The sequence below is a fragment of the Oncorhynchus mykiss genome, chromosome 22, assembly GCF_013265735.2.
Source record: "Oncorhynchus mykiss isolate Arlee chromosome 22, USDA_OmykA_1.1, whole genome shotgun sequence".
In the NCBI taxonomy this organism is placed as follows: domain Eukaryota; kingdom Metazoa; phylum Chordata; class Actinopteri; order Salmoniformes; family Salmonidae; genus Oncorhynchus; species Oncorhynchus mykiss.
In genome coordinates this window covers 44,245,929-44,260,731 of record NC_048586.1, presented here as the reverse complement: position 1 = coordinate 44,260,731, position 14,803 = coordinate 44,245,929, and the positions used below count along the sequence as shown (strand labels likewise).

At 43.9% G+C, this 14,803-nt stretch overlaps 1 protein-coding gene across 15 annotated transcripts in view; it reads right to left on the bottom strand.

The window, feature by feature from the left end:
* The window catches only part of LOC110502169 (dedicator of cytokinesis protein 9), a 173,443-nt gene that overhangs the window by 61,340 nt on the left and 97,300 nt on the right, over positions 1-14,803 (bottom strand). For all 15 annotated transcript variants that reach the window (XM_036959372.1, XM_036959381.1, XM_036959383.1 and 12 more), the window contains exons 5-9: positions 14,614-14,683; positions 10,280-10,375; positions 9,859-9,993; positions 3,004-3,178; positions 1,953-2,005 (exon numbers count right to left, since the gene is read on the bottom strand). In XM_036959372.1, coding sequence (XP_036815267.1) covers positions 1,953-2,005; positions 3,004-3,178; positions 9,859-9,993; positions 10,280-10,375; positions 14,614-14,683 — 529 coding nt within the window. The remainder of the gene's footprint in view (positions 1-1,952; positions 2,006-3,003; positions 3,179-9,858; positions 9,994-10,279; positions 10,376-14,613; positions 14,684-14,803) is intronic.

The window sequence follows — 14,803 nt, the reverse complement described above, 5'->3', positions numbered from 1 at the left end:
TAAACGACACTTTTTATGGATATCTTTAAGAAATGGCTTTCTTCTTGCCACTCTTCCATAAAGGCCAGATTTGTGCAATATACGACTGATTGTTGTCCTATGGACAGAGTCTCCCACCTCAGCTGTAGATCTCTGCAGTTCATCCAGAGTGATCATGGGCCTCTTGGCTGCATCTCTGATCAGTCTTCTCCTTGTATGAGCTGAAAGTTTAGAGGGACGGCCAGGTCTTGGTAGATTTGCAGTGGTCTGATACTCCTTCCATTTCAATATTATCGCTTGCACAGTGCTCCTTGGGATGTTTAAAGCTTGGGAAATCTTTTTGTATCCAAATCCGGCTTTAAACTTCTTCACAACAGTATCTCGGACCTGCCTGGTGTGTTCCTTGTTCTTCATGATGCTCTCTGCGCTTTTAACGGACCTCTGAGACTATCACAGTGCATGTGCATTTATACGGAGACTTGATTACACACAGGTGGATTGTATTTATCATCATTAGTCATTTAGGTCAACATTGGATCATTCAGAGATCCTCACTGAACTTCTGGAGAGAGTTTGCTGCACTGAAAGTAAAGGGGCTGAATAATTTTGCACGCCCAATTTTTCAGTTTTTGATTTGTTAAAAAAGTTTGAAATATCCAATAAATGTTGTTCAACTTCATGATTGTGTCCCACTTGTTGTTGATTCTTCACAAAAAAATACAGTTTTATATCTTTATGTTTGAAGCCTGAAATGTGGCAAAAGGTCGCAAAGTTCAAGGGGGCCGAATACTTTCGCAAGGCACTGTATATTTAACTGTGCTGTTTCACAAAAGTTCTGAAGCTTTATACATTTTACGGAAACACTATATTTGACATTAGTTATCTTGTTGTTTTTAGTCCCATCCTTCAGCTCCACTCAACCCCTTCCATCTATCCCTTAACAAAAGTTCTGAACCTTTCAATCCTCATAGTTCTACCAATTGTAAAAATAAATATATATTTTTTTGCTAAAAGTATTATTATATTACTGATCATTTAACTATGACTTCTAAAATCACCCAGCAGTGCCATTTGCAGAGTTAGGTCCAGGTAAATGTTGCAATTCTTCAGCAATTCCTGGACCTGTGAGCAAAAACAAGCTACATATGGACAGTACCAAAACAAATGATCTAATGACTGTGTCTCTTCGCAGCAAAATCTGCAGAGTTAGGAAGGTTGTTTCCCCCATATATATAACATTCTATTGGTTGCAAGTATTTTCAATAATATGTATATTTTTTAAATGCAACATTTTGAATCCGCTGTCGTTTTGCATATCAATTGGTACTTCCCAACTATTTTGCAATCTATACGGCAGAGCTAAAAAAAAAAAGTGGTTGTTAAATTAAAAAAACAATATTTTGAAGATTATTTCATTTTCAAATAACCGAGAGTAATCTGAATAAATGGAGAAAAAAAAACTTCATTCTTGAACATGGGGTGAGACTAATCTGCTAGAGAATCAGTTCGGATTCAAGCATATAAGACTGAAGCCTTTTGTGAGAGGTCTAATTTTGGTCATATAATTTAAATAAAAAACAGGTCTCTAGGGCCAGGTGTAGGCAGGGCCAGAAGCAAATAGGTCAACTGGGACTAAAGAGTTAATCGGGGGGATTTCTCCACAAATAGACAGGTATTTTTCCTTTCCATGGTAGCAAGATCTTATCTATTTTTGCTCTGTCAGGTCTTACTAGAGATAGAAAATAATGTTTAAAATGGAGGTGTGAACACACCAGTTGAAGCTAATTAAAGCCATAGGTTTGGGGGGGGGGGGGAGGGGGCGGCTGCTCTCTGAGAAGCCTGACTGACTGGCTACTCTCTACATACTTACCACGGTGAAGTGATTTCATGGTGTAACTACTTTATGTCTCATGTGAACAGGGCATAAATAATCCTTCTGCTTGGGACCGCCCATTAGTGAAAACAGGACCCACCTGAAAGCTGTCCATACTCCCCAACGAACTGTCTGCCTTTCCCGGCTCGTCATCTGCCACAGAAAAAAAGGGCAGAGCACCCCATTGAAAACAGAGGTTCAACAATTCCACTATTTTAAAGGCTACAACTCCATTATCACACCTCTTCCTTAATCACACACTACTAAACAGTTAAGTAGAGTAAACAGTGACTTAGACTGCCCCGAGAACAGCGAGGACAGTCAGAAAAACAAAGCAGCCTGAGATCAGATCCTAGAGCCCTTATGGGAACCACTGGGTTGTTTTACCCCTAGGAAAGCGTGATTACTAAAAGGTAGTGAGAGTTAACGGTGTTCTTTCCTCCTGGCTCAGGCCTCAGATCAGATTAAACTCCTGGGTGGTCCTCCAGCTCCACCATCACCGGATTAGAAGGAGATGTCTTGTGAACACAGAGTTCACATTTACAGACAAGACTGTTAATGATGTGCGTTTAGCTTGTACAGGAACTAGTACCATTATCATCTCTGTCTTCCCCAGTCTGGCTCCAAGGTGTTTTAAACTACTCAACTACAGCCCATCAGTTTGGCGCTTTATGCTAGCTATGCCCTACAACAGGGTTATTTACATGGGCGGTTGATGAAAGAATGTACTTAGGCAGACTGTATTTACACATGGCGTCTCTTGGCCCGACAGGCAGACAAGTGTACTGCAGTGAACCCTGGGATGTTTTCTTTGTATTGCTGACACTTTGAGAAGCACATTCTCCTTGAACTAGTTTTTTTTTGAAAGAGCATTTACACAGAAATCTTTGTCTCCACTCTTAACTCCCATCCTTGAACTCTGAAAACACACACACACACACGCACATGCACAGCACGACCGGCACAGCACACATGCAGATCACACACACAGACACGCATGGGCTCACACGCCCCCACACACACGTCATGCACATCACACACACAGACACGCATGGGCTCACACGCCCCCACACACACGTCATGCACACACACACACAGACACGCATGGGCTCACGCGCCCCCACACACACGTCATGCACACACACACACACCGTCGTGGATGTCCCCGTTCCTCTTCTCCTGCATGGCGATCTCAAAGCTGCTGTGGAGGATCTTGTTGAGAGTGCTGATCCAGTCCTCCATCTCTCCCTCGCTGTCGGCAGCCAGCAGGTACGTGCTCTTGTCCTGCATCTTCAGCTCAAAGGCAAAGCGCCGCACCCTGTTATTCTGCAGACAGACACAGAGGAGAGGAGGAGAGGAGGAGAGGAGGAGGAGAGTAGGAGGAGAGGAGGAGGAGAGGAGAGGCGGAGGAGGAGGAGAGGAGGAGAGGAGGAGGAGAGGAGAGGAGGAGGATAGGAGGAGAGGAGGAGAGGAGGAGGAGAGTAGGAGGAGAGGAGGAGGAGAGTTGAGGCGGAGGAGGAGGAGAGTTGAGGCGGAGGAGGAGGAGAGGAGGAGAGGAGGAGGAGAGGAGGAGGAGAGGAGAGGAGGAGGATAGGAGGAGAGGAGGAGAGGAGGAGGAGAGTAGGAGGAGAGGAGGAGGATAGGAGGAGAGGAGGAGAGGAGGAGGAGAGGAGGAGGATAAGAGGAGAGGAGGAGAGGAGGAGGAGAGTAGGAGGATAGGAGGAGAGGAGGAGAGGAGGAGGAGAGGAGAGGAGGAGGATAGGAAGAGAGGAGGAGAGGAGAGGAGAGGAGGAGGATAGGAGGATAGGAGGAGAGGAGGAGAGGAGAGGAGGAGGAGAAGAGGAGGAGAGGAGGAGGAGAGGAGGAGAGGAGGAGGAGAGGAGGAGGAGAGGAGGAGGAGAGGAGGAGAGGAGGAGGAGGATAGGAGAAGAGGAGAGGATGAGGAGAGGAGAGGAGAGGAGGAGGATAGGAGGAGAGGAGGAGAGGAGGAGGAGAGTAGGAGGAGAGGAGGAGGAGGATAGGAGGAGAAGAGGAGAAGAGGAGGAGAGGAGAGGAGAGGAGGAGGATAGGAGGAGAGGAGGAGAGGAGGAGAAGAGGAGGAGAGGAGGAGGAGAGGAGGAGAGGAGGAGGAGGAGAGTAGGAGGAGAGGAGGAGAGGAGGAGGAGGAGGATAGGAGAAGAGGAGAGGATGAGGAGAGGAGAGAAGGAGGATAGGAGGAGAGGAGGAGAGGAGGAGGAAGGGAGGAGAGGAGGAGAGGAGGAAGAGGAGAGTAGGAGGAGAGGAGGAGGAGGGGAGGAGGAGGAGGAGAGTAGGAGGAGAGGAGGAGAGGAGAAGAGGAGAGGAGGAGAGGAGGAGAGGAGGAGGAGAGGAGGAGGAGAGTAGGAGGAGAGGAGGAGAGGAGAAGAGGAGAGGAGAGGAGGAGAGGAGGAGAGGAGGAGAGGAGGAGGAGAGGACATCATTGTTTAGGTAATGCTGTAGTGGAGGGAAGGTTGCTAAGGAAACGCAACAGAGGATCAACTACAATATGAGGACTGTGCTCTGATCTCTAGAAAAAGCAATGCTGTATCATCCCAGAAAACAGCATTTATTTATTTATTCATTTTTTATTTCACCTTTATTTAACCAGGTAGGCTAGTTGAGAAGTTCTCATTTGCAACTGCAACCTGGCCAAGATAAAGCGTAGCAATTCGACACATACAACAACACAGAGTTACACATGGAATAAACAAAACATACAGTCAATAATACAGTAGAACAAAATAAAACAAAAAGTATATATACAGTGAGTGCAAATGAGGTAAGTTAAGGAAATAAATAGGCCATGGTGGCGAAGTAATTACAATATAGCAATTAAACACTGGAATGGTAGATCGGCAGAAGATGAATGTGCAGGTAGAGATACTGGGGTGCAAAGGAGCAAAATAAATAAATAAATACCAGTATGGGGATGAGGTAGGTAGATAGATGGGCTGTTTACAGATGGGCTATGTACAGGTGCAGTGATCTGTAAGCTGCTCTGACAGCTGGTGCTTAAAGTTAGTGAGGGAGATGTGAGTCTGCAGCTTCAGAGATTTTTGCAATTCGTTCCAGAAATGGGCAGCAGAGAACTGGAAGGAAAGACGACCAAAGGATTAATTGGCTTTGGGGATGACCAGTGAGATATAGCTACTGGAGCGCGTGCTACGAGTGGATGCTGCAATGGTGACCAGTGAGCTGAGATAAGGCGGGGCTTTACCTAGCAGAGACTTGTAGATAACCTGTAGCCAGTGGGTTTGGCGACGAGTATGAAGCGAGGGCCAACCAACGAGAGCGTACAGGTCGCAATGGTGGGTAGTGTATGGGGCTTTGGTGACAAAACGGATGGCACTGTGATAGACTGCATCCAGTTTGTTGAGTAGAGTGTTGGAGGCTATTTTCTAGATGACATCACCGAAGTCGAGGATCGGTCGGATGGTCAGTTTTACGACGGTATGTTTGGCAGCATGAGTGAAGGATGCTTTGTTACGATATAGGAAGCCGATTCTAGATTTCATTTTGGATTGGAGATGCTTAATGTGAGTCTGGAAGGAGAGTTTACAGTCTAACCAGACACCCAGGTATTTGTAGTTGTCCACGTATTCTAAGTCAGAGCCGTCCAGAGTAGTGATGCTGGACGGGCGAGCAGGTGCGGGCAGCGATCGTTTGAATAGCATGCATTTAGTTTTACTTGTATTTAAGAGCAATTGGAGGCCACGGAAGGAGAGTTGTATGGCATTGAAGCTCGTCTGGAGGTTAGTTAAGACAGTGTCCAAAGTTCCAGAGGTATACAGAATGGTGTCGTCTGCGTAGAGGTGGATCAGAGAATCACCAGCAGCAAGAGCAACATCATTGATATATACAGAGTAGAGAGTCGGCCCGAGAATTGAACCCTGTGGCACACCCATAGAGACTGTCAGAGGTCCGGACAACAGGCCCTCCGATTTGACACACTGAACTCTATCAGAGAAGTAGTTGGTGAACCAGGCGAGGCACTCATTTGAGAAACCAAGGCTGTCGAGTCTGCCAATAAGAATGTTGTGATTGACAGAGTCGAAAGCCTTGGCCAGGTCGATGAATACGGCTGCACAGTAATGTCTCTTATCGATGGCGGTTATGATGTCGTTTAGAACCTTGAGCGTGGCTGAGGTGCACCCATGACCAGCTCTGAAACCAGATTGCATAGCGGAGAAGGTATGGTGGGATTCGAAATGGTCAGTAATCTGTTTGTTAACTTGGCTTTCGAAGACCTTAGAAAGACAGGGTAGGATAGATATAGGTCTGTAGCAGTTTGGGTCTAGAGTGTCAACCCCTTTGAAGAGGGGGATGACCGCGGCAGCTTTCCAGTCTTTGGGAACCTCAGACGATACGAAAGAGAAGTTGAACAGGCTAGTAATAGGGGTTGCAACAATTTCGGCAGATCATTTTAGAAAGAGAGGGTCCAGATTGTCTAACCCGGCTGATTTGTAGGGATCCAGATTTTGCAGCTCTTTCAGAACATCAGCTATCTGGATTTGGGTAAAGGAGAAATGGTGGGTGCTTTGGCGGGTTGCTGTGGAGGGTGCCGGGCAGTTGACCGGGGTTGGGGTAGCCATGTGGAAAGAATGGCCAGCCGTAGAGAAATGCTTATTGAAATTCACAATTATAGTGGATTTATCGGTGGTGACAGTGTTTCCTAGCCTCAGAGCAGTGGGCAGCTGGGAGGAGGTGCTCTTATTCTCCATGGACTTTCCAGTGTCCCAGAACTTTTTTGAGTTAGTACTACAGGATGCAAATCTGTTTGAAAAAGCTTGCCTTAGCTTTTCTAACTGCCTGTGTATATTGGTTCCTAAGTTGCATATCACGGGGGCTATTCAATGCTAATGCAGAACGCCACAGGATGTTTTTGTGCTGGTCAAGGGCAGACAGGTCAAGGGCAGACAGGTCTGGGGTGAACCAAGGACTATATCTATTCCTAGTCCTACATTTTTTGAGAGGGGCATGCTTATTTAAGATGGTGAGGAAGGCACTTTTAAAGAATGAAGCATGATTAAGGCGGCAGGGTAGCTTAGTGGTTAGATTGCTGGACTAGTAACCAAAAGGTTGCAAGTTCAAATCCCCGAGCTGACAAGGTACAAATTTGTCGTTCTGCCCCTGAACAGGCAGTTAACCCACTGTTCCTAGGCCGTCATTGAAAATACAAATTTGTTCTTAACTGACTTGCCTAGTTAAATAAAGGTGAAATAATAATTTTAAAAAATGTAGTTATTTTTTAAAAAGAGGATGATTACAGTGTGTGCAGGTCAAGTGTGAGTTCTCAGTCTAAAAACAAATGTCCAACTGTAAATAAAATACAAATAAAACAGGTCAGAATGTTCTGATCCACCTTCCAAAGTTAACATCCAATATATTGGCAAGCCACCAGAAGGTGGCTCTGTTTTATGATCTGTTTCACGGGACTTTGAAGAGAGAGCGTTACTGGAAACAACAATCCTCTCCCCCCAGTAGAAATTGCATTGACTTTTTAACTTTTGACTTGAGATTTTGTAATAACTACCACAACTGATCAATTGATGTTGTATCTATTTACACACTAAAGGGTAAGAAAACACAGGGAAACAGTTGTGCACATATTTGACAACAATAACATCATTATCCATCTTTCCGGTATTTAGGAAAGCTTAAAAAAAAAAGATTATTTATGTTGGTTAGAGAGACACAGAGGGGAATAAACCAACTGAGTGAACACACAGAGGAGCAAGGTGCTAGGTAGAAAGTATTTCCATATGCGCAACAAAGAGCGTAGTGCTGCCAGCACTGCAGCTGAGCTCTTATAAAGGGACTGAGTCTGCCAGCAGCACTGCAGCTGAGCTCTTATAAAGGGACTGAGTCTGCCAGCAGCACTGCAGCTGAGCTCTTATAAAGGGACTGAGTCTGCCAGCAGCACTGCAGCTGAGCTCTTATAAAGGGACTGAGTCTGCCAGCAGCACTGCAGCTGAGCTCTTATAAAGGGACTGAGTCTGCCAGCAGCACTGCAGCTGAGCTCTTATAAAGGGACTGAGTCTGCCAGCAGCACTGCAGCTGAGCTCTTATAAAGGGACTGAGTCTGCCAGCAGCACCTCAGCTGAGCTCTTATAAAGGGACTAAGTCTGCCAGCAGCACTGAACCGTGGAGTTGACCTATGGCCCCCAATCAGCCAGAAAGAATGATGTCACTACCTCAAGTCGGCCTCAGATCGTCTCAGTTACACACCTCCGGAAGCTGGTGATTCAGTAGTATTCAACTGGTATACAATATTCTGTAAAAAGTTTCCAGAATTGTTATTTTTACATAAGCAATGTTTTGGTCATCAACTTTATGGTCCAGTTCAGTTGTGGGGCCATAGGTTTACCGTCTGTACCTCTAAAAAGACGAGCTATTGGCTCAAAGCATTACATTTGAAGAAACCTGCAAAACCAAACGACCATACGTTTGCTCCTGGATTAGAAACATAGGCCTACAGAGCACCCAATTCAACAAAGGTAAAGAAGACAAGGCGACACCGGTCAGGACATCAAGACAAACAGGTGTGTGTACAGCTAACGTGCTAGTAAGCCAAGGCTAAACAGATTACTGGGTAGCCAAGGCTAAACAGATAGCTAGGTAGCCAAGGCCAAAGCGTTCAAGCTTGGTTTCATCAGACCAGAGAATCTTGTTTCTCATGGTCTGAGAGTCTTTAGTTGCCTTTTGGCAAACTCCAAGTGGGCTGTCATGTGCCTTTTACTGAGAAGTGGTTTCTATCTGGCCACTCTACCATGAAGGCCTTCTGGAAGGCTCCACAGAGGACCTTTGAGCTCTAACAGAGTGACCATCGGGTTCTTGGTCACCTCCATGACCGAGAGCCTTCTCCCCTGATTGCTCAGTTTGGCTGGGCGGCCAGCTCTAGGAAGAGTCTTGGTGGTTCCAATCTTCTTCCATTTAAGAATGATGGAGGCCACTGTGTTCTTGGGGACCTTCAGTGCTGCAGAAATGTTTTGGTACCCTTCCCCAGATCTGTGCCTCGACACAATCCTGTCTCTGAGCTCTACAGACAATTCCTTCGAACTCATGGCTTAGTTTTTTCTCTGACATGTACTGTCAACTGTGGGACCTGATATAGACAGGTGTGTGCTTTTCCAAATCATGTCCAATCAATTTAGTTTACCACAGGTGGACTCCAATCAAGTTGTAGAAACATCTCAAGGATTATCAATAGAAACAGGATACATCTGAGCTCAATTTCAAGTCTGATAGCAAAGAGTATGAAGACTTATGTAAATAAGGTATTTACGTTTTTTTTGTGTAAAACATTTGAAAAAAAATCTAAAAACCTGTTTTCGCTTTGTCATTATGGGGTATTTAATCCATTTTAGAATGAGGCTGTAATGTAACAAAATGTGGAAAAAGCGAAGGGGTCTGAATATTTTATCAATCCACTTAAGGGACCGCCCAACCACGCCATCCACTCCATACCAAGTACACACTCCCACTCGTCTTCACTGGCAGAAATAAAAGCCACTTCCGTAGGGCAGGAGACAAGAGAGGCCATGGCACGAGCTCTCAACTCCACACTGATGACTCCTTTTAATGCATCTAATTCATGTGAGCTGAATGCTTGGTCAGTAAAAACACAACCTTTACATCCATCTGTGTGTAGAAGACAGATAATGATGCTTCAAGCCTGTGTTGGGATTGGGAGATGTGCGCCTGCTAGCTATAGCATTTGGCATTGATTGCTGGCCTGCGGCAAAGTGCATGGTAGTATGACATAAATGGGGATTGGGGAAGGGTCCCAGCAGCGATACAGACAGAAACATTTCCTCATTAATACTCTGTTGTTAGCTTTAACTAGCAGGTTCATATATGTTCATATATGTTAGAACGTAACATCTTTGGAAAGGAAACATGTCTGTCTGGATGACCTGAACTCATCCCATATAACATCAATGACGGTGTCAAAGCACATTCCCAGATACAAAGTTCACAAAAATCACCTGAACAACTCCCATACATGAGTCCAGGAAGATGGTTCCTTTGGATTCTTTGGAGATCTTCTCATCCTTGTAGAAGTTCAGGTTGTAAGAGCCGTCACCCAGCTGGGTTAGGTGGAAATACCTCCTCTTGAAAGACTGGAAAGTACAGTAAAACAATAACAATCCCATTTCTGTTATTTGAGAACAAGAGGCACAATTTGGGCCCAGATAATTGCCCCAGCATGGTTAGGAGGAAGTCAACACCATTTGTATTTCACAAAATCCATCAGTTTGTCTGATAAATGGTGTTGATAGAAATCTAGCTTCATCCTTCTGTTACTGGAGACACGAGAACGGACTATTGCTCATCCCGATATACATCTGGTACACTGTGTAAAAAACATTCCTCACAGAGATAGCTAGTGTCATCATCATCACTCACCCTCATGGTGACGCTGATGGCACTGTTCATGTTGCCTTTGTACAGCCAGCCATGCTTGGTGATCCCTCCTTTCTGGGAACCTAGGGAGGTTGTGTCCTGGAAGAGACATGGGAATGGGCTCAGACACACTCAAGGCAAACACACATACAGTACACAATGACATACACTGCACCACATCAACACATTACTGTGGTCACTCTCTGCCACACTGTGCAACGCCCCTTGATCCTGTGGCTGATATAAATGTCAGTATAGGAGACATGGAGGATGAGATGAGAAAAACCTCAGTTTGATGTACACTCATAGAAAAAAGGGTGTGTGGAAAGGAACCAAAAAGGGTTCCTTTTAGGTTCTAGATAGCACCTTTTTTCTAAGAGTGTAGGTCTATTTCATTCCAAACAAGCAGCCAGCATATCCAATAAACCTCCACTATGAACCCAAATAAACAGCCCCTCTCCATGGCTTCTGCACTGAGTCGTGACCATATCAGCCCAGTTCTTAGGTATACCATGAACGCATCCAATCCATTGGCAAAGGGCACATATGACGAAAACACATGGCTACCATCTCTATTCCACGAAGACTTCCATAGGCATAATGATCTGTGTAAATAAGTCAATTAGGAGAGTAGTAAGGGTAGAGGTGACAGGGCACCAGCGTTTTACCCCTGGCCTGGTCTCCATCAGGTCCTCATGATCAGAACACATGCCCAGAGTGTTTAAGCCTCTTCTCTTTGACAGACTACAAAGTTAAAACCAAATGTTCCAGATACTTCTAGAAACTGACAATAATGAAATGGGTTTTCAAGATGACTTTGTATGACATGATTCCTATTCTCTTTCTCATCCAATAAAATGTATTTAAAGGTGTTGGCAGAGCATGTCATCGACTCATCCGAGGAGGGTCTGGAAACGTTCAGGGCCTGCTTCCAGTCATCACCCTCTGGCCAGAAGACACCAGTCCCCGGAGGACCAGACATTTTTACTTGTGTTTACTTTCAGTGAACCCCAAAGCTCCGCAAATGTTGCCTGGCAACACCCAAACAACCAGATGAACAAAACTGTTGCATCAATCAACCTTAGATGCAATACAATGCAGAATAATTCCTTAATCATTTACACATTCGACCATAGACGTTTTTAAATACATGAACAGACATGGGTGTGTGTGTGTGTGTGTGTGTGTGTGTGTGTGTGTGTGTGTGTGTGTGTGTGTGTGTGTGTGTGTGTGTGTGTGTGTGTGTGTGTGTGTGTGTGTGAGTATGAGTGTGTGTGAGTATGAGTGTGTGTGTGTGTGAGTGAGGATTTATTTGTGGATTTCAGGAGAAAAGGGTCACTTTCTTAACTATCATCTGCTCAGCCCACTTCCCTGCAAGAGACTGCTGAGGGGTCTATAGATGGGACACTCTCGGCTGCTGGGACTGGGAACATTCTCTTACAGTGGTGTGGGAGAGAGGTAAGGTGAAGGGTGAGCTGGGAGGAGTCTTGTTATCAGATGTAGTGCCCCTCTCCTGTCAGACCTAATGTCCCTCTCCTGTCAGACCTAATGCCCCTCTCCTGTCAGATCTAATGCCCCTCTCCTGTCAGATCTAATGCCCCTCCCCTGTCAGACCTAATGCCCCTCCCCTGTCAGATCTAATGCCCCTCCCCTGTCAGACCTAATGCCCCTTTCCTGTCAGATCTAATGCCCCTCCCCTGTCAGACCTAATGCCCCTCCCCTGTCAGACCTAATGCCCCTCTCCTGTCAGACCTAATGCCCCTCCCCTGTAAGACCTAATGTTCACTGAGGCACAGAGTTTCTAAACCCAACATTATATCAAAAGAGTGCCTTTGATTTGATGGGCTGCACATGCACAGTTCAGCGCGGGACAACCGTTAGACCCGATTCCGTGTTTCTGAGCATGAACTTAGCTAGCCAACGTCGCCATGACATCGCCGACAAGCATGATCGAGGATTCCTATTGGAGAAGCAGTTTCTGCCTATCTTCATACTGTACTGTGTTTGACTGAGGGGTTAGGTGGTCAGGCCCTGACCTCTGGTGACCTGGGCTAGTCTCTCAACAAACCATTTGCCTAAATCACAGATAAGTGAATAAGGTTACTCAAGTCTCGAGTCTCTAAATATTACTCTAAAGACCTGTAGGGGGCATTGTCTGACACGAAATAAAGGAGACATAATTCACACGTATGTGACAGATGCAAATGTCAACATGACCCTAGCAGTTTAAGAGATGCAAGTATAACATCAGTGTTATCAAACAGCCTGAGACTGCCTCAGGTCATGCTCTGCAGAACACCGTCCCTCTGAGGGTTCTACAGGCATCAGTGATTCATGCTCTCTTCAGGGTTGGCTTGAACACAGGTGACTCCATAGCCTCCCTCGTGTGCAATGACTCCCTGTCTCACAAGCCATTTCAAGGCCAACAAAGACTAATTTACACTGATCACAGCAGAATCAGACATTTCTATGGCTCACAGGCCAAAGGGTTCTAGCTACGGTTTCACAGTTGTATAAATCAGGCAGTCACTAAATGTAAAATAATTTGCTCACAACAAAAAGGGCCAAACCCATGAGCTGTAAGGAGTGAGGAGCCTCGGCCCATGAACACATGAACTTCTACGCATGAGAAGAAAAATAGAAAAACCTGAGACCATTGAACCAGTGAACCAAAGTCCTGCAGCTAATTACCCTTTATACTTTAGACACAACACGTGCTATTTAGACATAATATAAGCTACTGAGACACAACACATGCTATTTAGACATAATATGTGCTATTTAGACAAAATATAAGCTACTGAGACACAACACATGCTATTTAGACATAATATGTGCTATTTAGACATAATATGTGCTATTTAGACATAATATAAGCTACTGAGACACAACACGTGCTATTTAGACATAATATTAGCTATTTAGACATAATATGTGCTATTTAGACATAATATAAGCTACTGAGACACAACACGTGCTATTTAGACATAATATTAGCTATTTAGACATAATATGTGCTATTTAGAAATAATATAAGCTACTGAGACACAACACATGCTATTTAGACATAATATAAGCTACTGAGACACAACACGTGCTATTTAGACATAATATTAGCTATTCAGACACAACATGTGCTATTTAGACATAGTATTAGCTATTTAGACATAATATTAGCTATTTAGACATAATATAAGCTATTTAGACATAATATGTGCTATTTAGAAATAATATAAGCTACTGAGACACAACACATGCTATTTAGACATAATATTAGCTATTTAGACACAACATGTGCTATTTAGACATAATATTAGCTATTTAGACATAATATTAGCTATTTAGACATAATATAAGCTATTTAGACATAATATGTGCTATTTAGACATAATATAAGCTACTGAGACACAACACATGCTATTTAGACATAGTATGTGCTATTTAGACATAATATGTGCTATTTAGACATAATATAAGCTACTGAGACACAACACGTGCTATTTAGACATAATATTAGCTATTTAGACATAATATAAGCTATTTAGACATAATACGTGCTATTTAGAAATAATATAAGCTACTGAGACACAACACATGCTATTTAGACATAATATAAGCTACTGAGACACAACACGTGCTATTTAGACATAATATTAGCTATTTAGACATAATATGTGCTATTTAGACATAATATAAGCTACTGAGACACAACACGTGCTATTTAGACATAATATTAGCTATTTAGTCATAAAATGTGCTATTTAGACATAATATAAGCTACTGAGCCAGAACACATGCTATTTAGACAAAACATAAGCTATTTAGACACAACACATGCTATTTAGACACAAAATGTGCTATTTAGACACAAAATGTGCTGTTTAAACATGTTGTTTAGTCACAATATGTGCTGTTGAGACACAGAAATCTTTCATCTTTTGCCGGAGACATTTAACAACTGTGATTGGACCAGGAAAGCCAAATCAGTTCTTGTCTGAATGAATAACTGAAATAGGATCTGATGCTCGTGAGACTCAGAAGGGGTGTTCTTCTAGGAAATACAGGTTTCTAGGACTAAAGAGTTTAGATACCGTGGCCTTCTGGCAGTGTAGAAAGCTGCTGGACTGTCTTAGCGGAACATGAACATGTAATTCATTATTCTGCCTGTCTGTATAGATGATTATTTGATTTTAAATGATTTGTACATGGAGCATGTGGGCAAGGCTGAGGGTCAAGAGTTGAGGTAAAAGCTTAAGATCTGTGTGCTGATAGGAATGAACACAGGTGGCTTAGCTAAATAGTTTGTTATTTGTAACTTTCTACAGACATTCACTTACCTCATCTTTGTCAACATCTTCATCAACCTCAAAAACGTGGACAGCCAGTTTGTCTGGTCTGGACACTTTGCTGTAAAACACAAGGACGTGGATAAAGTGTGATTTGATCTTATCTATCAGAGGTCAGAGGTCCTTCATTGTCTATCAGAGGTCATTCATTGTTATAAGAAATGAAACCGAATGTAATGTA